Source organism: Lepus europaeus, chromosome 7, assembly GCF_033115175.1.
Source record: "Lepus europaeus isolate LE1 chromosome 7, mLepTim1.pri, whole genome shotgun sequence".
Lineage (NCBI taxonomy): Eukaryota > Metazoa > Chordata > Mammalia > Lagomorpha > Leporidae > Lepus > Lepus europaeus.
The window spans coordinates 82281666-82307386 of NC_084833.1; the positions used below are offsets into that span (position 1 = coordinate 82281666).

At 40.6% G+C, this 25721-nt stretch overlaps 1 protein-coding gene and 4 non-coding genes across 13 annotated transcripts in view; 3 read left to right on the plus strand and 2 right to left on the minus strand.

Annotated features, from left to right (window-relative positions):
• Positions 1–25034, plus strand: part of CEP295 (centrosomal protein 295) — a 59376-nt gene extending 34342 nt beyond the window's left edge. For 6 of the 9 annotated variants that reach the window (XM_062196868.1, XM_062196873.1, XM_062196872.1 and 3 more), the window contains 17 exons: positions 153–3231; positions 4819–4993; positions 5118–5261; positions 9075–9227; positions 12253–12353; positions 12889–12991; positions 13428–13481; positions 15295–15453; positions 15683–15825; positions 17213–17387; positions 20854–21512; positions 22507–22647; positions 24148–24250; positions 24331–24498; positions 24579–24678; positions 24756–24855; positions 24947–25034. In XM_062196868.1, coding sequence (XP_062052852.1) covers positions 153–3231; positions 4819–4993; positions 5118–5261; positions 9075–9227; positions 12253–12353; positions 12889–12991; positions 13428–13481; positions 15295–15453; positions 15683–15825; positions 17213–17387; positions 20854–21512; positions 22507–22647; positions 24148–24250; positions 24331–24498; positions 24579–24678; positions 24756–24855; positions 24947–24985 — 5596 coding nt within the window. In that variant the 3' untranslated portion in view covers positions 24986–25034. The remainder of the gene's footprint in view (positions 1–152; positions 3232–4818; positions 4994–5117; positions 5262–9074; positions 9228–12252; positions 12354–12888; positions 12992–13427; positions 13482–15294; positions 15454–15682; positions 15826–17212; positions 17388–20853; positions 21513–22506; positions 22648–24147; positions 24251–24330; positions 24499–24578; positions 24679–24755; positions 24856–24946) is intronic. The other 3 variants (XM_062196870.1, XM_062196871.1, XM_062196874.1) reach the window with 3 other exon arrangements.
• On the plus strand, positions 12472–12552 carry LOC133764978 (small nucleolar RNA U2-19). Its single transcript, XR_009866542.1, has one exon. It is a non-coding gene; the product is annotated as a small nucleolar RNA U2-19 (small nucleolar RNA).
• Positions 12733–12802, plus strand: LOC133764976 (small nucleolar RNA U2-30). Its single transcript, XR_009866541.1, has one exon. It is a non-coding gene; the product is annotated as a small nucleolar RNA U2-30 (small nucleolar RNA).
• A 166-nt stretch (positions 25035–25200) lies between the features above and the next one.
• Positions 25201–25329, minus strand: LOC133764960 (small nucleolar RNA SNORA25). The gene has a single exon (XR_009866527.1). It is a non-coding gene; the product is annotated as a small nucleolar RNA SNORA25 (small nucleolar RNA).
• Positions 25330–25586: 257 nt separating this feature from the next.
• On the minus strand, positions 25587–25707 carry LOC133764971 (small nucleolar RNA SNORA32). Its single transcript, XR_009866536.1, has one exon. It is a non-coding gene; the product is annotated as a small nucleolar RNA SNORA32 (small nucleolar RNA).
• Positions 25708–25721: the final 14 nt, after the last annotated feature.

The window sequence follows — 25721 nt, forward strand, 5'->3', positions numbered from 1 at the left end:
TATAGATTTCTCCAAACACTGTCTTGCTCCTTTTCCTTCATGATTATGACTAACTGCAGACTGCTGTTTGTTCAATTTAATGTATAGACACTTGAGAATGTGGAGCAAGCGTAAAAACAATACTTATTTATTTTTGTGTTTGCTTTCGATAGGTTACACAAGCAGTCTATTGAAACAGCGAGGAAACGGTTACTCGAATATCAATCTATGTTAAAAGGAAGGTACCCATCCATGTCAGCTACATCATTAGTATCAGATTCTGTTATTTTGGTACCACCTCAGAAACCCGAAAGACTCACTGCTGTATCAGAACATAGGGATCAAAGTCAGAGACCTAAGTTGAGTCCTAACAAATATCAACCCACACAACCCATACAGATCTCCAGATTAGAACATGATCCTTTTCAGGTGCAAAAACAAAATCACTTTCCACAAACACAAGCAGAAAGAACAGAAACATTAAGCACTCCAGATGTTTTAGCCAGGCGATGTTTAGAATCACAGGAACATCTAAGGCAATTCACACAGACTGAAACACAACAACAAAACTATAAATCTTCTAAGCCAGATGAACCTTCTTTATTTCTGCCACTGCTTCCTCAGCGTTCTTTTACTTCTCTGCCTATTAAAGTTGAATCTGGAAAAACCCACAAACCCTGTTCAACCAGGAGCAAAAGTGCAGTTGCAAAAAGCCATTCTGTAATCAGCCAGAATGGGCCTCTGCCATTCTCAGAGAATATCACAGCACAGCAAAATCATTTGAAGGTTCTCCAAGAACAGCTAGACCTACAGAAGGAAGCTCTTCAGGCAAGACAGGAAGCTCAGGAACAACTGCTTTTGTGCAAACAGAAACAGTTGGAAGAGCAAATTGGTTTCTCTCTATTTCTTCCATTGGATTCATCTGCTTCACTGCCTGGTGCCAAACCTGAATCAGGGAAAATTCAGGAACCTCCTCCATTCAAGGTGGATACTGCACTTTCCTCAGGTGATCCTGTGGTCCCACAACTTCAGGATGGGCATTTGAGTTTTCCACAGCCTGTTTGTTTACCACAGCAAACTAATTTTAAATTTCTGCAAGAAAAGTTGAATATTCAAAAGGATAGCCTTCAGGCTAGGCGAGAAGCTCAGGAAGTACTAGATATTCATAAACAGAGTCAATTGGATGGAAGAGTAGATTCTGAACAGGCTGAGCCCTCCCCTCTCCCATTTCAGGTAGGTCAGCATACATTTACCTCGCCACCTTCTACTGATAGAAAATCTAGAAAAATCCAGGAGCAGTGTTTACCTACGAGTGAGAAAGGTCTTCTCTCAAGCCAGTATGAAATCACAAAATCTCAAGATGAGTCCTCAAGTTTCCTACAACAGTTCCTTCCTCTCCATGATAGTTTGAAATTGCTCAAAGAACAGCTGACTGCACAAAGGGATGCTCTTCAGGCTAGGCATGAAGCTCAAATGGAATTACTTTTACATAGACAAAGGGATCTGAGGGACAGTAAGTCTGGGCAGATGAGTTCTTCATTCTCACCAATGGTTGTTGGACATTCTTTTCCTTCACAAGATTCTTCTGATGCTGAGTCTAGGAGAATTCAAAAACCTTATTTATCTGAGAAGGAGCATGTAAGTCCTTCTAGTCATTTGATAGTCCCAACATTCCAGGATAAATCTCTTAGTTTGCCACAACATAGCCTGCCACAGCAAGATTTGACAGCATTCCACGAACAGTCACACATACAGAGGGTAATACTTGGTGCTGGACAGGAAACTCAACGTAAACAAAGTGTGCTGGAGAATATCCGAGGAAATACACTTGAAGAAACTGACTTGTCTTCCTTCTTACCCCAGTTAGCACAAGCTTCATCTCCCTCACTGCCTTCTGCTGAGTCTGGTGCAACCCAGGTGTTTCTTTCAACAGAAAGTGATAATGAAATTCCATCAAGCCAGTTTCAGATCCCAGAACTGCAGGATAGGCTTTTGAGAATATCACAGCTTATCCAGCCCCAGCAAGATAATTTGAATGCACTTCAAGAACAGTTAGCTACTCAGAGGGAAGCCATCTTTCAGCTCAGACAGGAAGCTCAGGAAGAACAACTTTTACATCGAGAGAGTGAGTGGAAGGGAAGACTATCTCCTGAGCAAGTTGGCACCTCTTCCTTACCCCAAGTAGCAGAGCATCCATTTACTTCATTACCTCTTACTGTATCTGAAAGAACCCAAGAATCTTGTTCAGCTAACAGTGATTACACAGTCTCCTCAAGCCATTCTGAAATGCCAAGATTACCTGAAAGGCTGTTGGGTTTATCACATAGTGTTTTACCTCAGCAAGATAATTTGATTTCACTTCAGGAACATTTGCAGGCACAGGCAAATTCCCTTCCTTCTATTGAAAAAATCTCAAAAGAATTTATTTTGCCCAGACAAGGTAAATATGAGGAAAAAGTATCTAATGAGCATTTTATCCAAACTCACCATGATGATTTGAAGGCACTTCAACAGCAGTTAGATATTCAGAGGAAAGCCATTCGGTCTAGGCAGGAAGTCCAAGAAGAACTACTTTTTAAAAGATTAAGTAAATTGGAGAAAAGGGTATCATCTGAACAGATTGGCTCCTCTTCATTCTTACCCCTTGATGCACTGCCTTTTGCCAGCTCTGATAGAACCCAGAAATCTTTACCAGCTGAAAGTAATGGTACTCTTCCCTCAAGTCATCCTGAAATCACAAGATCACAGGATAGGCTTTTGAGTTTATCACAGCCTATTCATCAACAAGGTAATGTGACAGCACAATTGGACTTACCTAGAGAAGTGTGTTCTAGTAAGAGACCTCAAGAAGAACTACTTTTAAACAAAGTAAATAAGCTAAACAAAAGTGAATCTGCTGAGCATGCTATCCCTACGTTTTTCAAGGAAACAGAGCATTCATTTATTCCACTACCTTTTGCTGAAGCTAAATCTAAAAGCATATGTGAATTGCATTCATCTAAAAATGAACATGCAGCTCTTCCAAGCGATTCTGTGTTCCCAAGGTTTGAAGATAGGCTTTTGAGTTTTTCACAGCCTGTCTTAGCTCAACAAGATAACTTGGGTCTTCAGAAGCAGTTGGGTTTTGAAAGAGAAGTTCTGCATTATAGCCAGCAAGCCCAAGAAGAATTGCAGGTACAGAGACAAACAGCCTTGCAGCAGCAGATCCAGAAACATCAAGAGACTTTGAAGGATTTCTTTAAAGACAATCAGGTATGTTGTAAACATGAATATCTAAGAAGTAATGGAAGTTCGGAACCAACTCAGTTTTAATCCTAGGCCTATGAGCTTTTAGTTAATGAGAGTAAGTGGTTTGACTTTTAAATATGCTTTAATTTTTAAGCAGTGTAGAAATTAAATTGATAGACCTCACATGAAGTTTATGAGCTTAATGGTTATTTGAAACCAATTAATTTTTAAAGGGATTTATATTTTTATTTGAAAGGCAGAGTTAACACAGAGAAAGAGAGTGACATCTTCGATTTGCTGGTTCACTCCTTAAGTGTCAGCAGTGGCCAGAGCTAGGAGCCAGGAGCTTTTTCCTGGTCTCCCATATGGATTCAGGGGTCCAAGCACTTGGACCATCTTCCGCTCCTTTCCCAGGTGTATTAGGGAGTAGGATTGGAAGTGGAGCAGCCAGGACTCCAACCGGTGCACATACAGGATGCTGCACGGCACTGCAGCCCATTGTACCAGAGCTGGCCCCAGAAACCAATGAATTCCTAGTGGAAACTTTGTAAAACAATGTAGCCTTTTATTTGGACATTTGGTATGAGATTTAAATATACCGTAAAATTAAAATTGTAAAAGTAATTGGTTAGCAGAATTTCTTTTATGTAGTAGATCTTGTGCTTTTTATCTATAACATTCTGTTTACATGTGTGAGAATAAATCAAGTCCCATTTTTTTCCTCAGGTAACACAATTATTGCCTGTTGTGAAACTGCCATTATTTTAGGATGATGGAGAGCTGGACAGGCTGCTTCTATCTGAATTATTGAAAAGACTCTGCCAAAGTCACTCAGACATTCATTATTTCTCTCCACAGGAGACAAGAGTGTTTTCTACTAAAAAGGAGTGTATCCATTTTTTATTTTAAATAGCTGCTTTTTGTTTATTTATTTCTTTAAAGATTTACTTATTTGTTTGAGAGGCAGAGTTCCAGACAGAGAGGGCTTGCATCCACTGTTCACTCCTCAAATGGCCGCAACAGCTGGGCCATTCAGGAGCCAGGAGCTTCTTCCTGGTCTCCCATGTGGGTGCAGGGGCCCAAGCACTAGGGCCATCTTCCACTGCTTTCCCAGGCCGTTAGCAGGAAGCTTGATCGGAAATGGAGCAGCCAAGACTTGAACCAGTGCCCATATGGGATGCTGGCACTGCAGGTTGAGGCTTAACATACTACTCTACAGTGTCAACCCCTACTTTTTGTTTATTCTAAACAATGTTCTATGAATCCTTTGATGTTCAAGAAAAGTTGAGTTTTTGAGATTGATCATTTGAAGGAAAAGCAATGGCAAATGAAAATGGGAGATCCTTGAGTATGATTGTTTATTGAAAGAAAGATACAGGAGAGGCAAGATTTTAGGTTTAGCATTATGAATTATTGCACTTTTTAATGGGAATATAGCTTTTTCATTATCTTACTCTTTTAGTTGTGGATAGCATGGTGCAGTTGGTGGAACTATTTGAGGTTCTAATTTAGGAAGGAAGATATTAAAAAAAGGGAGATATAAATCTAATGAATTCTTCACATGATCCCTCAATTTGTGTCATCCCCACCCTCATCTGTCCACTTTTTCAGACAAGTAATTCCACAGTTGAAAATGACTTAAAAATGCAGAAGATGGGGCACTTCAGAGAGTGGCTTCCTCATATCCAGGACCTTGCAAGCAACGATCAGGAAAATAGTCGTGTAGATGGGAGCAACTCTGATTATAATCAGCTGCTTTCAGAACGTACTAGTGCCAAGCAAAGTGGTAAGATATTGCAATTTATTATAATTATTCTGATTATTATTTGCTCTCATCCTCTGCAGTACTTTTGTTTGTTTGTGGGTTTTTAAAAATTTTTTTTTGCCTAACTTTGTCATTGACTTGATAGGTGAGCATTTGGACAAAGAGTTCGGTAGAAGATCCTCAAAGCCACCTGTAGCAAAAGTTAAATGTGGATTGGAGGTAAACCAACATGAACTTAGTGCTATACAAGAAGTAGAATCACCAGCAAGTGTTAGAACTTCTATACCAGGTAAACAGAGGGCTTGATAAAATATTTTAATAGTCTGCTATTCTTCTAGATTTTTTTAGGCTGGCTTTATTTTATTTTATTTTATTTTTGCTAATGAAACAGACTTTGAATACTTAAAATAGGAAAATATTGGTTTTACATATATAGTATTTAAAACTTGGGCTTAAGAAAATGTGGCTTTAAGTAACTAGTCTTTATTTCGTGTATGAATGATGCCAATGTACTATATACAGCAATTCTTCCATGTACCATATTTTGACACACTTGTTCCCTATTATTTTTGTTGTTTACTTCTAAACTTGTTACTTTAGGATGTAACCCAGTTTGTTTTTGTTTTCTTTGTTTTTTTTCTCTTAATGACTTTTTGCTTTAATACCTTCAGTGCTGTTTTCCTGTATTTTTTATTTAAAAAAAATTCTAAAAATACTGGCTTTAAGTACAATTAAAATAGGTATATTTCTTCACTATTATTTCTACATCTGAGAACCTAGAAAAATTCTTCCCTACAAAGTTTACTAAGTAGTCCTGTTAGAATTTCTTAGTTATTTTTAGATTTCAAAGTTACCAAATAAATTTCCTGATCAAAATTTAACAAAACAAATCCTTTTGTAAAAGGAAACATAAGCTTTTTGTGTATACAAAGGTATAGAGAAGTGTAATGAAAACATTGTCTATTTTGGTCTTGAGTCATATGGTACTGTACTTTTGTTTCTGACTGAAAGAATAAGAAAGGTAGAGATTCATAGTGATGCCTAAGAATCAATTCCTTTGTGGCCAGCATCAGCGCACGTCAGGTTAAGCCGCTGCCACTGATGCTGATATCTTATGTTGGAGCACTGGTTGGCGTCCTGGCTGCTCTGCTTCCCATCCAGCTCCCTGCTAATGGCCCTGGGAAAGCAGCACAATGATCTTGGTGATCAAATGCTTGAACCCTTGCCACTCACAAGACTCAGATGAGCTCCTGGCTCCTGGCTCCTGGCTTCAGCTTGGTCCAGCCCCAGTCTGTGGCCAGTTAGGGAGTGAACCAGTAAATGGAACATCTCTTTGTCTCCCTTTTTCTCTGTCACTCTGCCTTTCAGATAAATAAAAGAAAAAGAATCAGTCCCTTTTTGCTTCCTCATGATGTCAGTGGAGCATGTAAAGATTTTATTTTACTAGGCTTTGGGAGCTTTTCTGTTTTGCACTTTTTATCAAACCACAACTGTTTAGGAATTGATCATCATTGATTTAGTAAATCATGTCTGAGGTTGCAAAAATGTCATTTTGTCTAAAAGAGAAAGAACTTATTCCCTTTCCTCTACTTTCCTCTTTCAACTGTCTTTTTTAAGTGAATGTTATCCAGATGTCAAGCCTTGACCTTCCCTTGTCCATACTTAACCAAACCCAATGAGCCACCAGATCTGATCTCTACTTTGTGAACTCTGCTATCTGTCCCTTCTTTCCATTGCTCTATCACTCCATTAATCTGGCTCTCATTTTTTTTTTTTTCCTGGATGGCTGCTACAGCTTGCAGTGTTTGCTGTTTCCAGTCCTGCCTTACTCTAGTCCATTTTCCCATGATATATTCAGCTAATCTCCCTCTCCTTTCCCCTGTTTAGTACTCTAAGGCAGTTTATTTTGTTGTTTTTTATTTGTTTGAAAGAAATAGGTAAACAGAGACAAAGAATTCATTACTCAAATGTCCACAGTGATTGGTTTGAGAGTGAGGAGTGGGGAAGCAAAACTGGTAGCCAGGATCTCAACCATGTCTCCCACATAGGAAACACCAGGCACTCCTGATGTGGGATTTGAGCATCCTAATCAGCATCTTAAATACTGGGCTAAATGCCCACCCCAGTGATTCTGATGATTGAAGGACTAACTCTTAAGTCAAGGTCCCTACTTCACCTATCAAACAAACCCTTTAGGATCTTTTTTTTTTTTTTTTTTCTTTTTTAAACCTCAGTGGTTTCTCCACAAACTATTTTTTTTTTTTTAAAGATTTATTTAGTTATATGAAAGGCAGAGTTACAGAGAGGCAGAGGCAGAGAAGGAGGGATGGAGGGAGAGAGAGAATATCTTCTATTCTCTGGTTTACTCCTCAAATGGCTGCTATGGCGAGATCTGGGCCAATCCGAAGCTAGGAACAGGAACCAGGAGCTTCTTCCGGGTCTCCCACTTGGGTACAGGGACCCAAAGAGTTGGGCCATCCTCCAGTCCTTTCCCAGGCCATAGCAGAGAGCTGGATTGAAAGTAGAGCAGCCGAGATTTGAACCGGTGCCCATATGGGATGCTGGCACTGTAGGCAGTTGCTTTACCAGCTGCACCACAGTGCTGGCCCCTCTTTAGGATCTTATTCCTTCCTTCATGACTTGGCTTTGGTCTAGTAAACTCCTGAAGTACCAAGTGTCCTTCTCATGTGCCCTTGGGAGCTCTCAAAAAGATAAATAATGCTAAAAGTTATAACATGAATAGTAGTTCTTCCTGTCCCTGCTCACCCCTTGATCTCATTCTACAGAGGCCATCATTTTTCAATTCATACAAGTGTTTCTTATATTTATGTTCATAAATACAATGAATTAAAGCAGAAATTAAGCTAAATTATCATCATGGTGATGCATAAACATTTTTCATGGCTATGACAATTAGTATATTGTGATTATATTTCCATTTTGTAAGTTTCTTTCCTATAGTGTCTCATATTTTTTCATTGCTTAAAGTTTCTATAGAATGCCTGTTTTCCTAATACTTTTATTAAATATCTCTCAATATAATTTTCCATGGAGTTCACAGTATTTTCTCTGTGGAATAGTTTTTATTTGGAAGTTGGAGGAGCTTAACAAGGTCATTTTTAACAAAAGTTTTACTTCTCACAGGGGGCTAGGTTAAAAAAATTTTTTATGTACAAAGACAAACATATACAGTATATCTATAGTAATTAAAATATCACAAGGGTAGAGGCAATGGGTGGGGATCCAAAAAGGCCCCAAGGGGGTGATGATAACAATGAAGTTGAGAAATCTTCATCTATATTGTTCTTTCAGGTTTTCTTCTCTCCCGTAGTTCATTTCTGTTTGTTCTGGTTTTGCTTTCTAGGCAGATTTCCTATACTTGTTCTTACATATCTTCTGAATTTTTATTTTGATTATCAAATTGTAGTTTCTAAAAATTTGCTCTTTTTATCTGTGTTTCCCCTTTTTATAACATCTGGCTATTCTTTCATGGCAGCAGAATAGTATCTATTTTTTTTAAGATATATTTTATTTATTTGAAAGAGTTATAGAGAGAGGTAGAGACAGAGCAAGCAAGAGAGGTCTTCCATCCACTGGTTCACTCCCCAAATGGCTGCAACTGCTGGAGCTGAGTTGATCTGAAGCCAGGAGCCAGGGGCTTCCTCCAGATCTCCCACATGGGTGCAGGGACCCAAGCATTAGGCCATCCTCTGCTGCTTTCCCAGGCACATTAGCAGGGGAGAGTTACAGACAGAGAGAAAGAGCGAGAGACAGACAAAGGTCCTCCATCTGCTGGTTCACTCCCCAAATGGCCGCTATAGCTGGAGCTACGCCGATCCGAAGCCAGGAGCCAGGTGCTTCTTCCTGGTCTCCCATGCGGGTGCAGGGGCCCTAGCACTTGGACCATCCTCCACTGCCCTCCTTGGCCACAGCATAGAGCTGGACTGGAAGAGGAGCAACCGGGACTAGAACCCGGCGTCCATTACATAAAGTCTTAAAGAGTTTAGATTTATACCCATAATCTAAATTGTCATTTTAGTTTTAGCTAGCTTTAGAAACTTTAGAGGGTATTTATCTAATTAATCCATTTTTTTCATCCCAGGTAAACCTGACTTTTGTCAAGACAGAGACCCCATGAGGGTCTCAATAAGTAGAGAACAAAGTTTCCTTGGGAGCCCACTGGCCTGTGATCCACTTGCTTGTCTTCAGTCAGTTGCCCAAGACAGTGTCTGTGGTGATGAACATGACAAAGCAGGTGAGAAATAAATTAAAAGTGGAACTGTTGTGTACAAGGATATGTAGACCAAAGATACTTATTTTACAATTACTTGCAGTAGTGAGAAGTGGTAAATAATGTCAGTGACTGTTGGTAATCAGGTCATTGTGGTACACCCACACTATGTTGTTCCATGTAGTTGTTAAAAAGAAATGGAGAGAAGACAAGACATCTTTGTTCATGCATAGAAAATGTTGGTTCAGGTTTACTTTTGTTGGGAAATGGTTTTCTTTCTTTCTTTCTTTTTTTTTTTTTTTTTTAAGATTTATTTATATTATTTGAAAGGCAGAGTTACAGAGAGGCAGAGAGAGATCTTCCATCTGCTGGTTCACTCCCCAGATGGCCATAATGGTTGGAACTGCACTGATCTGAAGCCAGAAGCCAGGAGCTTCTTGCAGGTCCCGCATGTGGGTGCAGGTACCCAAAGATTTGGGCCATCTTCTACTACTTTCCCAGGCCATAGCAGAGAGCTGGCTCGGAAGTGGAACAGTTGGGACCCAAACTGGCGCCCGTATGGGATGCCGACACTGCAGGTGGCGTCTTGACTCACTATGCCATAGTGCCAGCCCCTAAGATTTATTTATTTTACTTGAAAGACAATTAGTGAGTGAGAGAGAGAGAGATCAATCTTGCATTGTGGATTGATTCCCCAGTGACTGCAATGGCCAAAACTGGGCCAGGTTGAAGCCAGGAGCCAGGAACTCCATCTCAGTCCTCCACGTGGGTGGCAGGATCCCATGTACTTGAACCATCTTTTGCTGCTCTTGCAGGTGCATTAGCAAGGAGTTAGATTGGAAGCAGAGCAGCTGAGATTTGAACTGGCATTCTGCCAGTTCTCAACTTCTACCCAGTCCTGCCCAGCCCTGACTGCTAGGGCTTTTGGAGAGTGAAACAGTTATTAGGAACTCCTTTGTCTCTCTCACTTTGCTTTTTTTTTTTTTAATATTTATTTTATTTGTTTGAAAGACAGAATTACAGAGAGAGGTAGAGACAGAGAGGTCTTCCATCTGCTGGTTTACTCCCCAGATGGCTGCAACGGCCAGAGCTGCACCAATCTGAAGCCAGGAGCCAGGAGCTTCTTCCGGGTCTCCCATGTGGGTGCAGGGGCCCAAGGACTTGGGCCATCCTCCACTGCTTTCCCAGGCCATAGCAGAGAGCTGGATCGGAAGAGGAGCAGCCGGGACTAGAACCGGCGCCCATATGGGATGCCAGCGCTTCAGGCCAGGGCTTTAACCTGCTGTGCCACAGTGCCCATCCCTCTCACTCTGCTTCTTAAAGAAATACAAAGTGAATTCTGTCCGTGGCACTCTAAATGAGCTGCTTTTATGTTTATTGTGAGTATTTGGAAAACAGTTATAAGGAAAATCTTTATATCAGTTAATCTCTCCACCCAAAGACAACAAATGTTAATTTTCTTCCTATTGAATTAATCATACATTTAACAAGCTATTGCTTGCTGACACTACAAAACATAGTTCTAATACTACTTTAGTAATTGTAAGATACCTTTTCTTTTCTTTCTTTCCTTCTTTGACAGGCAGAGTTAGACAGTGAGAAAGAGACACAGAGAAAGGTCTTCCTTTGTCATTGGTTCACCCTCTAAATGGCCGCTACGGTCAGCGCACTGCGTCAATCTGAAGCCAGGAGCCAGGTGCTTCCTCCTGGTCTCCCATGCGGTGCAGGGCCCAAGCACTTGGGCCATCCTCCACTGCCTTCCCGGGCTACAGCAGAGAGCTGGACTGGAATTGAGCAACCAGGACAGAATCTGGCACCCCAACTGGGACTAGAACCCAGGGTGCCGGTGATTAACCAAGTGAGCTGCGGCACCGGCCTGTAAGATACCTTTTGATTAGCTCCCATTTTTTAACCAGATTTCCTTTTAACTGTCACCTATAGTCAGATAATTGATATCTTAGTTGTATTTATAGTTTGATAGAATGAAGAGATGAGAGATCTATTTTGTTTTTGTGGATTTTGTCATCTGCTTTTCAAATTGTAAATTGAAATAACTGACATAATTTTTGGTACTTAAAATGTTTGACATTTCCAAATAAAAACATTTTTTTTAGATTTTGCCAATGGATACTTGTCTTTCCTTTTTATTCTACCTGTGTCTTCTAGCTAAAGACTTAAAACATTTCAAAGTTCAGGGGTTTGGTCCAGTTATAGTTGGGAAGGATGCACACCTAGGACAACCATAAGGCATTTCCATTAAGAGGGTATCAGACAGGACTTAGTACAGTTGGCCCTCTGTGTCTGCAGAGCCAACCAACTGTGAAGCAAAAATCTTGTTTTTATCATGATTCCCTAAACAATATGATACAAAAACTATTTACCTGGCATGTACACTGTAGTAGGCATTATTTAAGCACTCTAGAGATGATTCAAGGCATACAGGAGGATATGCATAGGTTATATGCAATGCTATGCTGTTTCACGTAAGGGACTTGACATCCTCGGACTTCAGTATCCACAGAGGGTCTTGAAACCAATCCAGATACCAAAAGACAACTGTATGTGGTTTCTGCTTGTATTAGGTGATTGGGAGCGGGTTCAAAGAAACAGGGCTTTGCTATGTAGTACTGGGTATTGTCAGGAAGCAGGGTTAACTCAATTGAGTACCAAAAAATTCTTATCTAGGTGGTGGGAGGACTGGAATAGGTGAAGCAGCAGTAGTCACTCAGATTAACAAGGATAAGGGGATGCTTGGTCGTTTTTGTGGCTTGGGTAATATTCATGGTTTTGTCCATGTTCCGGCATAACTACAAGAGGTCTTATTTTTGTCCTTGTGCGTTGTGATCATGGAGTAGCTTTATCTGCTATTGGCACTCCGCCAGGTATTCAACGGAACGCCAAGGTCTTACTGATAGTGCCAGGTTAGTCCCTGACCCTCACAGCCTGGTTTCTATTATAGAAAGGTCTTGTTTTCTCCATCCCCTTCCTCCACTTTATGCTGGCTCTCAGCACCTCACACTTTGATTTTTAACTCCATAATCTTTTTTAGTTCAGGTCAAGGAGTCCGAGGTAGAGAATCATGCAGTATTAAGTTTCGCTGTGGAAGAAGAATATCCCCATTTGGGTCTAATTGTAAAGCCAGATGATAAGGTTAGTAATGTCTTGTTGTATGCTAAGTTTTCAGAGCTGTTTGGTTTCATATTTTCTTTTGCTTGGTTTGCTGAAATTTTAAAGTCTGTGTTCTCTGAGATCCGCTCATACCAAGGTGGATCAATGATGAAAATAGCCAAATCTGAGCATCAGAAGACCTTCTAGTCTTACCTGATGCATGATCTCCATTGTTCTGAGAAGCAAAACTATCATTATTTAAAACATTATGGGCGATACATCTGATGTGTGTGTGTGTGTGTGTGTATGTGTCTATAAAGATGGCAGTGGATAACTGAGGACTAGATGGATGAAATTTGTGTGTGTGTGTGTGTGTGTTGAGTGTAAGAGAGACGGAGAGAGAGAGAGGCTAATCTTTTCTGAGCAATGATGAAAAGGTTTTACAACTGACCTTTATAACTATGAGGTTTTCTACACTTGACCTGAGCTCAGAATTGGTAACTGCTGAGATTGGTAATTTGAAATTTCTATAGACATTAGTTGCTACATTGTGGTCTAATAACACCTTATTTTTTAGGCTGAAACACAAGAGATTTCTCCTGAGCCAATATCCTCAGAAACTGTTTCTACTGGGAGCTTTTTGAGTTATGAAAACATAGATTTGAGCCTAACAGATCCAGGTAATAACAGCAGAGTATACAAGACAATTGAAAGACTAACACCATTTTAATTGCCACACAGTGGAGGCAGGAAGCATTGTTTTTTTCCTAATTCATTTGGAGTGAGGGCTTAAGGGAGGGGAGTTGTACTGTTTCTTTACATCTCTAAAGTGAAGTAGTATTGTTGCCCCATGAAATATTGGACAGTCTAGTATTCAAAACATGACTGGAAGCCACAGAGATGTTCTCTGTGTCCCCAGCAGCATTCAGAAGTTCATAAATACTTTTTCCTGTTCAGTGGAAATCTACAGTAGCAAATTTCTCAGTTGCACTGTCTCTTAACAAATACTTACTGTCATGCCTTTCTACCAAAATATGTCTCTAAGGAAGTACTATACCATTGAAAAGACTGTAGTGTCAGTGTCAATTAAATATTTTTATTAAACTCAATTTTCAGAGCACATGGACTATAGGGAACAAGAGTCTACCACTGGTAAAGAAGAGAAAACAGGTATTTTAAGTTCTATACCTCCTTCAATGTAAGTCATTTCTCAGCAACAGAACCCTTCTGGCATTCATAAATCTAATGCCTATGATGGAAGAATTTATATCTGATCACACATACTTTCAGTAGATCATACACAAGTACATAAATGAAACAAATTTGATACCTAAAAAAACCTACTTGTGGTGTATAATTATTTTAAAGAAATGATTTTATATAAACTGTTTATCTTTTTTTATTTTCATCCTTTTTAATTTCAATTTTTATTTCGTTTATTTGAGAGAAATAGAGCTCCAATATGCTGGTTCACTTGGAACAGCTGTGGCTGAGCAAGGTTAAAACCAAGACCCAGGAACTCAGTCCAGGTCTCCCATGTGGGTGGCAGGGCCCCAAGTACTTGGACCATTGTCTGCTGCCTTCCCAGGAGCATTAGCAGGAAGCTGGATTGGAAGTGGAGGAGCCAAGACTCCAATCAGCAGTCTGAAATGGGCTGCATTCTATCTGGTATCTTCCACTAGGCCAAACAACTAACCTCATTTTTAGATTTAAGTTGTTACTTGTTTGAGCTTCCTTCTTTTTTTTTTTTTTTTTTTTTTAAGATTTCTTTATTTACTTGAGAGGCAGAGAGAGAAAGAGAAAGGTCTTCCATCTGCTGGTTCACCCCTCAAATGGCTGCAACAGCCAGAGCTGGGTTAACTGAAGCCAAGAGCCAGGAGCTTCCTCTGAGTCTCCCATGTGCATGGAGGGGCCCAAGCACTTGGGCCATCTCCTGCTGCTTTCCCAGGCTATCAGCAGGGAGCTGGATCAGGAGTGTTGCAGCCGGAACTCAGCGGGTGCCCATATAGGATGCTGGCACCACAGGCAGATGCTTAACCTACTACACCATATGTGGGCCCTGAGCTTTATGTTTTTATGGCAGCATAGTTACACCACAGAAAATATTGAGGCCACTTAATGAGAAAGGGGTTCTGGAACCAATTTTATGTAAGAAGGATACCTGCATCGGCTGGCGCCGTGGCTCAACAGGCTAATCCTCCGCCTAGCAGCGCCGGCACACCGGGTTCTAGTCCCGGTTGCCCCTCTTCCAGGCCAGCTCTCTGCTATGGCCCAGGAGTGCAGTGGAGGATGGTGCAAGTGCTTGGGCCCTGCACCCGCATGGGAGACCAGGAGAAGCACCTGGCTCCTGCCTTCGGATCAGCGCGGTGCGCTGGCCACAGCGCGCTGGCCACGGCGGCTATTGGAGGGTGAACCAACGGCACAAGGAAGACCTTTCTCTCTGTCTCTCTCTCACTGTCCACTCTGCCTGTCAAAAAAAAAAAAAAAAAAAAGAAGGATACCTGCAGGAAATTCATTAGCAAATACCATTGCAAAGTTAGCCATCACAGCTGAGACAGTACAGTGGTCAGAAATCAGACCATTCAAGTCAGTTTGACCATTTCCTACCGGTGAAATCATTGTCCAGCTATCTTCCATAAAAGGAATGTTGGAGATTGTAATGCACTTAAAGTATAGCAAACTTCCCTCCTTTCTTTTTTTCTTATTTTAAATATTGATCCTGAAATAAACTAAGTAAAAACAACAAAGCAATGATCACATGGCCTGTTTCTCCTAATTAATCTCTGGTAGAAGTACAAGTTTATGTTTGTCAAAAAGCTTTAGTCACTATCCTGTTTTATACCTTGGAAATAATCTTAATAAAAGTAAATCTGAGGGCTGGCGCCATGGCTCAACAGGCTAATCCTCCGCCTTGCGGCGCCGGCACACCGGGTTCTAGTCCGGGGCGGGGCGCCGGATTCTGTCCTGGTTGCCCCTCTTCCAGGCCAGCTCTCTGCTGTGGCCAGGGAGTGCAGTGGAGGATGGCTCAAGTGCTTGGGCCCTGCACCCCATGGGAGACCAGGAGAAGCACCTGGCTCCTGCCTTCGGATCAGCGCGGTGCGCAGGCCGCAGTGGCCATTGGAGGGTGAACCAACGGCAAAAAGTAAGACCTTTCTCTCTGTCTCTCTCTCTCACTGTCCACTCTGCCTGTAAAAATAAAAAAAAATAAAAATAAAAATTTTTAAAAAGTAAATCTGAAAGCATTTGCTGATTTAAATGTAAGTAATTTTTGTTGCATTGGCATTATCTTAAATAGTTTTATGCATATAAAACATTTTTTCCTTCTATAGGCTTGATTTTAAAATTAATCTTTCTTTTCCTTAAAATTCCAGCAGTTGACCTTGACTTTCCAGAATTGGAACACATTTTTCCACATTTGCATCGTCAACTGTTTAGACCCTTAGAACCACATCCAGATTTTGGTTTGTCACCATCATCCTCTGAGATTTCTCAAGACAACAGAGACTTTTACCAGGTATAGTAAAATAGATGTTCCATTGCAGTGAGTATCCAAAAATAGCTTTGGAATAAAGTTCTTTTTTTTTTTACTTTATTATTATTTTTTTATTTTTTATTTTTGTCAGGTAGAGTTAAGAGAGTTAGAGAGACAGAGAGAAAGGTCTTCCTTCCATTGGTTCACTGTCCTAATGGCCGCCACGGCCGATGCTGCTCTGATCCGAAGCCAGGAGCCGAGTGCTTCCTCCCGGTCTCCCATGTGGGTGCAGGGGCCCAAGGACTTGGGCCATCCTCCACTGCCCTCCCGGGCCACAGCAGAGAACTGGACTGGAAGAGGAGCAACCGGGACTAGTGCCCGGCACCCCAGACGGGACTAGAACCCAGGGTGCCGGCACCACAAGCGAAGGATTAGCCAAGTGAGCCACAGCGCCGGCCAGAATAAAGTTCTTAACCATGGCTGCCTATTAGAGTCACACAGAAAGCTTTTTAAAATCCTAGTGGTCCAGACTATGCCCTGGACCAATTAAATCAGTCTCTGGGAGTATTCAAATACTGTGATTCTAATATGGAACCAAGCTTGAAAACAGATGTAATTGAATTTTTTTCCTAGCATCATTGTCTCTAATGAGTATGACCCCATTAAAGGCTTGAGAACTGTTAATTTTGTTGGGTTTTGTATATTTTTTAAACTAATGGAACAGTTTTAACCATTTAACATATTTAAATACATAAATACGGATTTACAAAATTTAAGAAGTCTTTCTGGGGCCAGCACTATGGTGTAGCAGGTTAAACTACCATGTGTGGTGCTGGCATCCCAAATGGGTCTGGTTTGAATCTTGCTTCCCTTCTAATGTGCCCAGGAAAGCAGTGGAAGATTGCCTAGGTGCTTGGGCTCTTGGACCCACGTGGGAGACCTGGAGGAAGCTCTTGGTTCCTGGCTTTGGCCTGGCCCAGCCCTGGCCATTTTGACCATTTGGAAAGTGAACCAGCAGATGAAAGACTTCTCTCCCTTTCTCTGATTCTTTCAAATAAGTAAATAAATCTTAACAAAACAAAAAAGTCTACCTACATACACAGTAAAGGAGCTGACTTTGAGTCCCGAGTCTTTGCTTCCACAGTCTGCCATCACAACATCCCCAGCTACTCTGCATAGTTCTCACTTGTCGGAAAATTACCTCATCAAGTTCCAAACTACCTGGTTAGTTCACAACTTCCTTTCTAAATTATCTTTTTTATTAGGAAATCTCTTGGGTATTGAATGAGAAGGAAAAACTGGATTTGAGCAAGCAAATTGATCGTAATGCTAACATGGTAATTAAGGATAATATCAAAGGGACGTAGTGATTATTTATTAACTGTTAGTACGTAATCAGTGTTATAGTCATTCTGTTATTTTCTGTCAGGCCTCAGATTCCTCATCTGAAATCCACCGTGCTACTGCATCATCCAAAAGATCACTTTCTTTGACTGCACTGAGGAGGACCAGCTTGCATTCTCCCAATACCAGCCTGAACCAGCAGACTCACCCTGACTTGGCTCTCGCTGCAGGTCAGAGTTTTGCTACAGAAAATACTGAGGGTATGTATGGCTAAGTTTGAAAAAAAAAAAGTCAAATCCAATACATTTTTCCCATAGTTCTTTATATCCATTTTGTTGTATATTGTACCTAGCTCCTCTTGGTTTGTCTTCATTTCTGTCCACACCCTGTACTCATTGTTAGAGGCTGTTTCTTTAATTGTGTATTTAGTTTTTAATAGAAAGCTTTTATTTAATAAATATAAATTTCATAAGTACAGCTTCTGGATTATAGCCGATCTTCCCCCCATACACGCCCTGCCACCCCCAAACCATCCCACCTCCTCCTCCCTCTCCCATCTCATTCTTCATTAAGATACATTTTCAATTATCTTTATATGCAGAAGATCAGCTCTACTAAGTAAAGATTTCTACAGTTTGCAGCCACACAGACACACAAAGTATAAAAGACTGTTTGAAGACTAGTTTTATCATTAATTCGCATAGTACAACACATTAAGGACAGAGGTCTTACATGGGGAGCAAGTGCATAGTGACTCTTGTTGTTGATTTAATAATTGACACTCTTATTTATGATGTCAGTGATCACCCAAGGCTCTTGTCATGAGCTGTCAAGGCTGTGGAAGCCTCTTGAGTCCACAAACTCCGACCTTATTTAGACAAGGCCATAATCGAAGTGGAAGTTCTCTCCTCCTTTCAGAGAAAAGTACTTCCTTCTTTGATGGCCCCTTCTTTCCAGGATCTAACTCACAGAGATCTTTCATGTAGGTCATTTTTTGCAGCAGTGTTATTTATTTATTTATTTATGAATGACAGGCAGAGTTAGGCAGTGAGAGAGAGACAGAGAAAGATCTTCCTTCCATTGGTTCACCCCCCAAATGGCCGCTATGGCCAGCGCGCTGGGCCGATCCGAAGCCTGGAGCCAGGCACTTCCTCCTGGTCTCCCATGTGAGTGCAGGGCCATCCTCCAACTGCCTTCCCGGGCCACAGCAGAGAGCTGGACTGGAAGAGGAGCAACCGAGACAGAATCTGGACTTGAACTGGCATCCATATGGGTTGCCGGCACTGCAGGTTTTGGCTTTACCCATTACACCATAGTGCTGGCCCCTATATTACTGAATTTGATTTAAAAAATATTGTTTACTCCTGCTCAACTTAACCTGTCTCTACTGTTAGCAATTTTAAACATCCTTCCAGAATCTTTTTATGCAATTCACATAGAAACACACACAGAAGGATTCCTCAAAAAATTCATGGAAACTATGTATTATGATAAAACTATGCATGGATTTCCCTTTTTTTTCCTTTTCACATGTGAATAAATTCTTATTAATGTATTACAGCATGTCTGAACAGGATCTAGTTTGAGACATTAAAAAATATAACAGTCTGGAATAATGTTGCTACAATTTAAACAAGAACAAATACCCACCTGACATCAACTTGGAAGGAAAAAATTAATCTTGTTCATGCTTTAAAGGAAGAGGACTATGGTTAATAGCATGAATAAGAGCCAACACCGTAAACATTTCGATTGGTTCAACTTGCACAGTTATGACTGAAAAAGTGAAACAAATTCTCAGTGAGTACTGAAACTGTTTCACCTTTTCAGCTTTTGACAAGAGCAGAACTTTCATTAGAAATTTCCAATAAGTGGCATCAAGATGCTGAAGCATTTCTTCCAAGAACTGGATCAGGAGATGAAATGTGGCTTTTCACTATGATCCTGAAGACAAATACAAAAAGCTTTGGCTACCAGGAGGTACAAGTGGTCCAGTCAAAGCAAAAGTGTACTGGGCAAGAGTAAAATTCCTGGCAACAGGGTTTTGGACTGCTCAAGGCACTTTGCTTTTTGACTTTCTGGAAGACCAAAGAATGATACTATCTGCTTATTAGGAAAAGTTAGCCAAAACTTTAGAAGAAGGACTAGGGCTGGCGCTGCGGCTCAATAGGCTAATCCTCTGCCTTGTGGCGCCGGCACACCGGGTTCTAGTCCCAGTCAGGGCGCCGATCCTGTCCCGGTTGCCCCTCTTCCAGGCCAGCTCTCTGCTGTGGCCAGGGAGTGCAGTGGAGGATGGCTCAAGTGCTTGGGCCCTGCACCCCATGGGAGACCAGGAGAAGCACCTGGCTCCTGCCTTCAGATCAGCGTGGTACGCCGGCTGCAGCGCGCTACCGCGGCGGCCATTGGAGGGTGAACCAACGGCAAAGGAAGACCTTTCTCTCTGTCTCTCTCTCTCACTGTCCACTCTGCCTGTCAAAAAAAAAAGAAGAAGAACAAGAACAAGAAGAAGAAGAAGGACTAGGGAAGCTTCACCAGAGTCTCTCTCCACCATGATAATTTTCTGGTTCATTCCTCTCATCAAAAGGACAATTTTGTGAGTTTCAGTGAGATCATTAGGCTTCCATCTGACAATCCTTGTTTGGCTCTTTCTGGCATTTTTGTTTAATACTTTTAAAAAATCTTGGATTTTTTTTTTTAAGAGTACACATTATTCTTTAGTGAATAATGTAAAAGAAGCCACATTACCCCTCTTCCAGGCCAGCTCTCTGCTATGGCCCAGGAGTGCAGTGGAGGATGGTGCAAGTGCTTGGGCCCTGCACCCGCATGGGAGACCAGGCACCTGGCTCCTGGCTTCGGATCGGCGCGATGTGCTGGCTGCAGCGCGCCGGCCACGGCAGCCATTGGAGGGTGAACCAGCAGCAAAAGGAAGACCTTTCTCTCTGTCTGTCTCTCTCTCTCTCACTGTCCACTCTGCCTGTCAAAAAACAAACAAACAAAAAAAACCACATTAACAATAAATTCCTCAAGACCCTCATTTCTTTAAAGACAGAATAAATGGCTGGTATCATCATTTACAACCATGCCTTGAGTTGGTGAGATTTATGTTGAGAAATACTTTTCATTTTAATATTTTAATTTCACTTTTCCATGGACTTTGAAGTTCCCTGGTCCGTATAAAAATATACACATTTGAGGTACATATCAGGAGCAAAAAAATTAACACTAATAGCTTAATTAAGCATATTACAAAAGGAGAAATATATATGGTATATAAGTTGTAGAGTTGTTTGAAGATGACTGTAACCTCTCATCTTTGTATATACATGTGCACATTCCCTCCTAAAATTATTTATTTGAAAATCAGAGAAATTTTTCATACACTGGTTTAGTTCCCAAATGCCCACAACAGCCAACACTGTGCCAGGCCAAAGCCAGGAACTCAGTTTGGGTCTCCCAGATGGGTTGCAGGGACTCAAGTACTTGAGCCATTACCTGCTGCTTCCTGCATACCATGGAAGCTGGAACAGAAGTAGAGCTGGGGTCAAATCCAGATACTCTGATAGGGGATGTGGATGTCCGAAGTGGTGGCTTGACCTTTGGGTCAGACTTCCACCCCCTTAAATTGTAGGAAGTAAAATTGTAGGAAGTAACACTTTATTATATGCATTTCACTCAGAAATTATCTGAATTCAAGTTTTATAACATAATTTTTTTTTTTTAATGCAGAACCTGAACAATCTTTTCAGCAGCTTCTTCCAGAATTTTCTTCACAAGAGGAGAGCCAGCATGTTGATCTACCAAGTATTTTTAGTGTGGAAGCTAGATATTCTTCTGAGGGCATGGACAATCAGAACTACCTCTCTGAAGAACAGACCAAAATATTACATAATAAGAAGAAAAGTGTTCATTTCCAGCTATCTGTAGAAAATTTAAGTTCAGTCTGCAGTTCATCTGATGAGGCTAATGTGTTTGATCAGGTGCATGTACAACATAGCACACCATGTGGTTCGACCTCTAGTGAGTGCTCAATAAAACACCAATTAGAAAGAAAAGATAAACTGGGTTTTGAAGAACTATCAAAAAGAGGGATTGTTACAATGTTACAAAGTCAAGAACTCACTGAAAATGGACAAGATGAAGCTTATAGAGTTTTAGCTGTAAATCCAGAAAGAGAAGAAATTGATTCCCAATTATGTATAAGAACAGTGGAAAAGGGATCTTCACTTCAGATACCTGCCATAGTACCCATTCAAAATGAAAAATGTTTTGAGGACTCACCTAAAACTGAAACTCCAGAAACCTTAAGAAACCTATCTCAACTGGCAAAATCAGAACGCTTTGTAAGTTCTGGATCATTTTCATTTCAGAGTTGTATTCCAGTCTGGGTAAGTGAAAAAGATGTTATGTAAACAGCATTTTAGTTCCATAAACAGGAAAATATTTTCAATCAAAATGTATGAGAATCTCAACAAAGTTACTTGTTAACAGTCGAGCTCATGATCATTGGAAATCTCTAGTGACATGAGAAAATTCCAAATGTTAAAAGCTCTCAGAATTTTACAAAAGGTCATTCCTCCCTGTTCCACTATCATTTCTCCAGCTTCTGTGAGAAGTAGCATGTCGGGAACCTCAAAGCACTGCACTTAATTACTCCATTGTAAGGGTAAATGCTAGAACACTGTCCATGTTAGTCAAGCTGTATTAAGCTTGATTTCACCTTTGGTCAACTGGACATGGATCTCACCTAATATTACTTGTAGTTTGTCCTTCCACAGCCAAACATGAGAGGAAATCCACATGAACGGCCTTCAGAAAGTTCATGGAAGATGCATGTTATGAAAGAAGTATGCATGGATTTCAAAAGTTTTTGCCTCAAAATGAACTTTTAATTTCATTTTCCACAAACTTTTTGAAGTCTCCCTATATAACACAAGATTGGAAACACAGGACTGTATCTGGACTACAGATGTGCTTTTTTGTTTGGATTTAACTTATAAAATTTTTCAATGTGTAAAGCAAGTGTTTTGAGAAATGTATAACTTGACAGCAGTGGCCCACATCTGACTGCAACTGATAGCACTGCTCCTTTAGACAGGATATGTCCTCCACTCCCCTATAGCCCCCAGTCTTCCTGTTTATATTCTTGCCCTGTAAATGTTTAGGCTTACAGTTCTTACAGAAGCTGTTTCAATTACACCGTCTCATCCCATCCCTAAAATCCAGTATTTCTGCAAGTGCTTGATGGGCTGGGGAGATCCAAGAGGAATCTGATCTGTTGATCTTCCTTAACAGTGTGCATTATTCCCACATTTGTTTACTTGTATAAAATAAATGAACATTATGTACTTTCTCACATTTTGAATATTTTGCCCTATACAGGAGACAGAATCTGGCCATGGGATAATGGAAGAACCAGAACTTACTTTAGTAAGCACCAGTGATATCAGTGTTGCTGAAACAGATTTTGCAAACTTAACCCTAGAAGAAAAGGGAGAAATTGAGGCAAAAAGCTGTTTCCAGGTAAACTTAGTAACCCTTAGTAGTAATACAACCTGTTTATACAGCAATATGTAGCTGAAGATTGGGAGATCCAAAAAGGGCACTTTTCTGTTTTCACTTTAATTTTGACATGGCATTTTTCCTTAAAATTGTTACACACACATATCACAAGAGTTATCATTAACACTTGGGCTGGAAATCTTGCCTTCCTTTTCTATGGAAGTTCTGTGGTTTTTTAAGGATTTATTTATTTGGAAGGTGGACTTAACACAGAAAGGGATAGAAAGATCTTCCATTTGCAGGTTTACTCCCCAAGTGGCAGAAATGGCCATGCTATGGTTGAGCCATGCTGAAGCCAGGAGCCTGGAACTCCAAGTCTCCCAATGTTGGTGGCAGGGGCCCAAGTCCTTGGGCCATCTTTTGCTGCTTTCTCAGTCGCAGTAGTAAGGAAGCTGATCAGGAGTGGAGTAGTCAGGAAAATTGAGAGAGGTTGTCATAGATCAGATTTGAGGCAACTATAAAACAGGTTTCCTGGTAATTTCCTTTCTTAGAAGGCAGTAATTGGAGTCAGTTATGCTATAGATCTTATTCTGATTCAGTGGCTTGTATCTTTCACTTAGTTCTTACCAGCTGTTTCTCAAACAGTTACTGGATCAACTGCATCTTTTAGTCCTCAGAATTTTATAAGTCCCAAGCATCCTTTTTTCAAAATTCATGACTATCTCTGAGATTGGCAGAATTCATTTTCTGTATTGTGCACTTGGAATTATATACCTAAGAGATGACTGCAAAACCACAACTGGTAGTGTCCTCGTGTGTGTAACTAGTAGTGAGGAGACACGACAAAAAAAAAAAAAAAAAACCAGTATAGATGGTATGCAGAAAGTAGTTAATGAAATTCAGACAGGAATAAAAACAGGAATTGGGGAAAAGTGTAAGAAAGCAGACTGAGCTGATGGTACAGCTGGCCAGGTTTAAAAAAAAATTGAGAGGTAGAGAAAGGTCTTCCGTCTGCTGGTTCACTCCCCAAATGGCTGCAACAGCTGGAGTCCAAAGATAGGAGCTTCTTCCAGGTCTCCCACATGATTGCAGGGGCCCAAGCATTTTGGCCACCTCCTTTCAGACCAAGAACCAAGATGCTGGCTTAACCTATTATTACCACAGCACTACCCTACTCTCAAGCTGTTGAGAAGCCTGAAGGAGGGAACGCAGCTTATGCTGAGAAAGTGAACCACTCAGCCACCACATTCCCACTAGCACATTCAGATCTACAAAAGGAAACCAAGGTTCCTGACATGAAAATACAAGTGCATGTATACATCAGCTTTCTGCTAATGCAGTGCCCCTGGATCAGGCCTGCAAAAGCTGTGCCATTTGGAGAGGTCTTTCTCTTTGAAGTAAAATATAAATATTGGAGTGGGCAGATGCGATACTTTCATGGAAAGCTGGCTTTTTTCTGAAAGGGCCAGGCTTTGGGTTACTGTAATATCGAAACAAAATCAATGACTTTCTTACAATTAGGTGAGTGAATCTCTGCCTCTTGCACCAGAAACAGAAACCGCAGATCATCTAGCTTTATCAGAGTGTTCTACGGATAAGGATAAGTCAGCAACAGTTTCTACAGGTATGTTTCAAGTATGTGAACGGGATCCTGTGCCCCAGTGGGAAGAGTAAGTCTTCCCCAAGAATTTGTTTTCCCAACAGAAATGCTACTAGAGTTCACTGCTATACCAGGGAGCTTACAAGAAGCTTTTGTAAAAAGGAAGAAATCATTCATACAACGATCCTGCCAGAGGCAGAAAGAAATAAGAAATAAAACTCATGTCTCTGAAAACTCTCAGATAAAGACAGCTAAGGAGAAGCCACCTACAGGTATTTTGCTTCTAAAAGGAATTGGGAAATTTTTATTCCCCATAGATGCACATTCATCTATCTTCAAACCTCTTTTCTAGGTTCATTTGTAAATCGCCTAAAGGGTGTGAGTAAAGTTAGAGTATCAATTCCTGAGGACAGGAAGACTACACAATCTCTTATGCACCAAAGGGCTTTAAGGTAGTATTTATTTCTTTTAGTGATATACTTTTAATACTATTTCTCATCTTTTTAATCACCCCACAAATTTCTTGCAGATTATACAATCAATTAGCTGAAGTGAAACAACAAAAAGAAGAGAAAGCAAAGCAAGAAGCCTTTGCCCAAAACAGAGCAAGGGCAAAAGAATTTCATAAGGTGAGCACAATCAATTTGGAAAAGGGTTCTATTTTATATATCTAGTGTGGCATCACAGAACTGCTAAATTTAATTTTTATTCCCCCTACAGAAAACACTACAGAAACTTCGAGCCAAAAATACATGGTGATTTTCTACAAACCAGTGTAAAGTTTATTTTTTATACTGTATAACATAAGGCAAAATTATTTAAAGTTTATAATATTAAATAAAAATTTATTAAGAAAGTTCCCATGTTGCAGTTCCTTCCATTGTCCAAAGTCATCTGGTTAGCTCTTTTAAATCTTCAGCCCTGAGAAAGAGAACACTGGTCAGAATGCATTATGATTAATAAGAGTGGCTCAATCTTGTATCTCCTCAGGAAAACACAGCACTATTGAGTGACTATGGCATCCTGTGGAGAACATCAGTCTTTGGTCACAGCGTTAAGAGCTCTTGGTCTCATAGCTCCACAAGCCCTCTTTGAAATGACCTTTATTATTTTTTCTCATGTGTACGTACCTTTGAACAAACTGATGTTTCACGGTGTCGTACACCCTACGTAAGAATGACATGAAAATTGAAAATTTCAGGGATGATCATAAATTTTAACAATCATTTCTGGGGTTAGTCTACCTCAGATCCTGTTACATACAAACCCATAAAAATGTCAGTGATGCAAGCATGCACTGTGGTGAGAATTTGAAACTGGGTATTGCAAAACTTGATTAAACAGGCACACACAAACTCAAAAGTGTTCCCAATAGGCTGATTGCTAGCAAGGTAGCAGAGAGAAAGCCTGGTGGGAAATTTCTTTATGGTCATGTCCACAGCAAATGAGAAACTGCATTCTATAAGCCTTGGTAATGACCTTCAACTTTCAACTT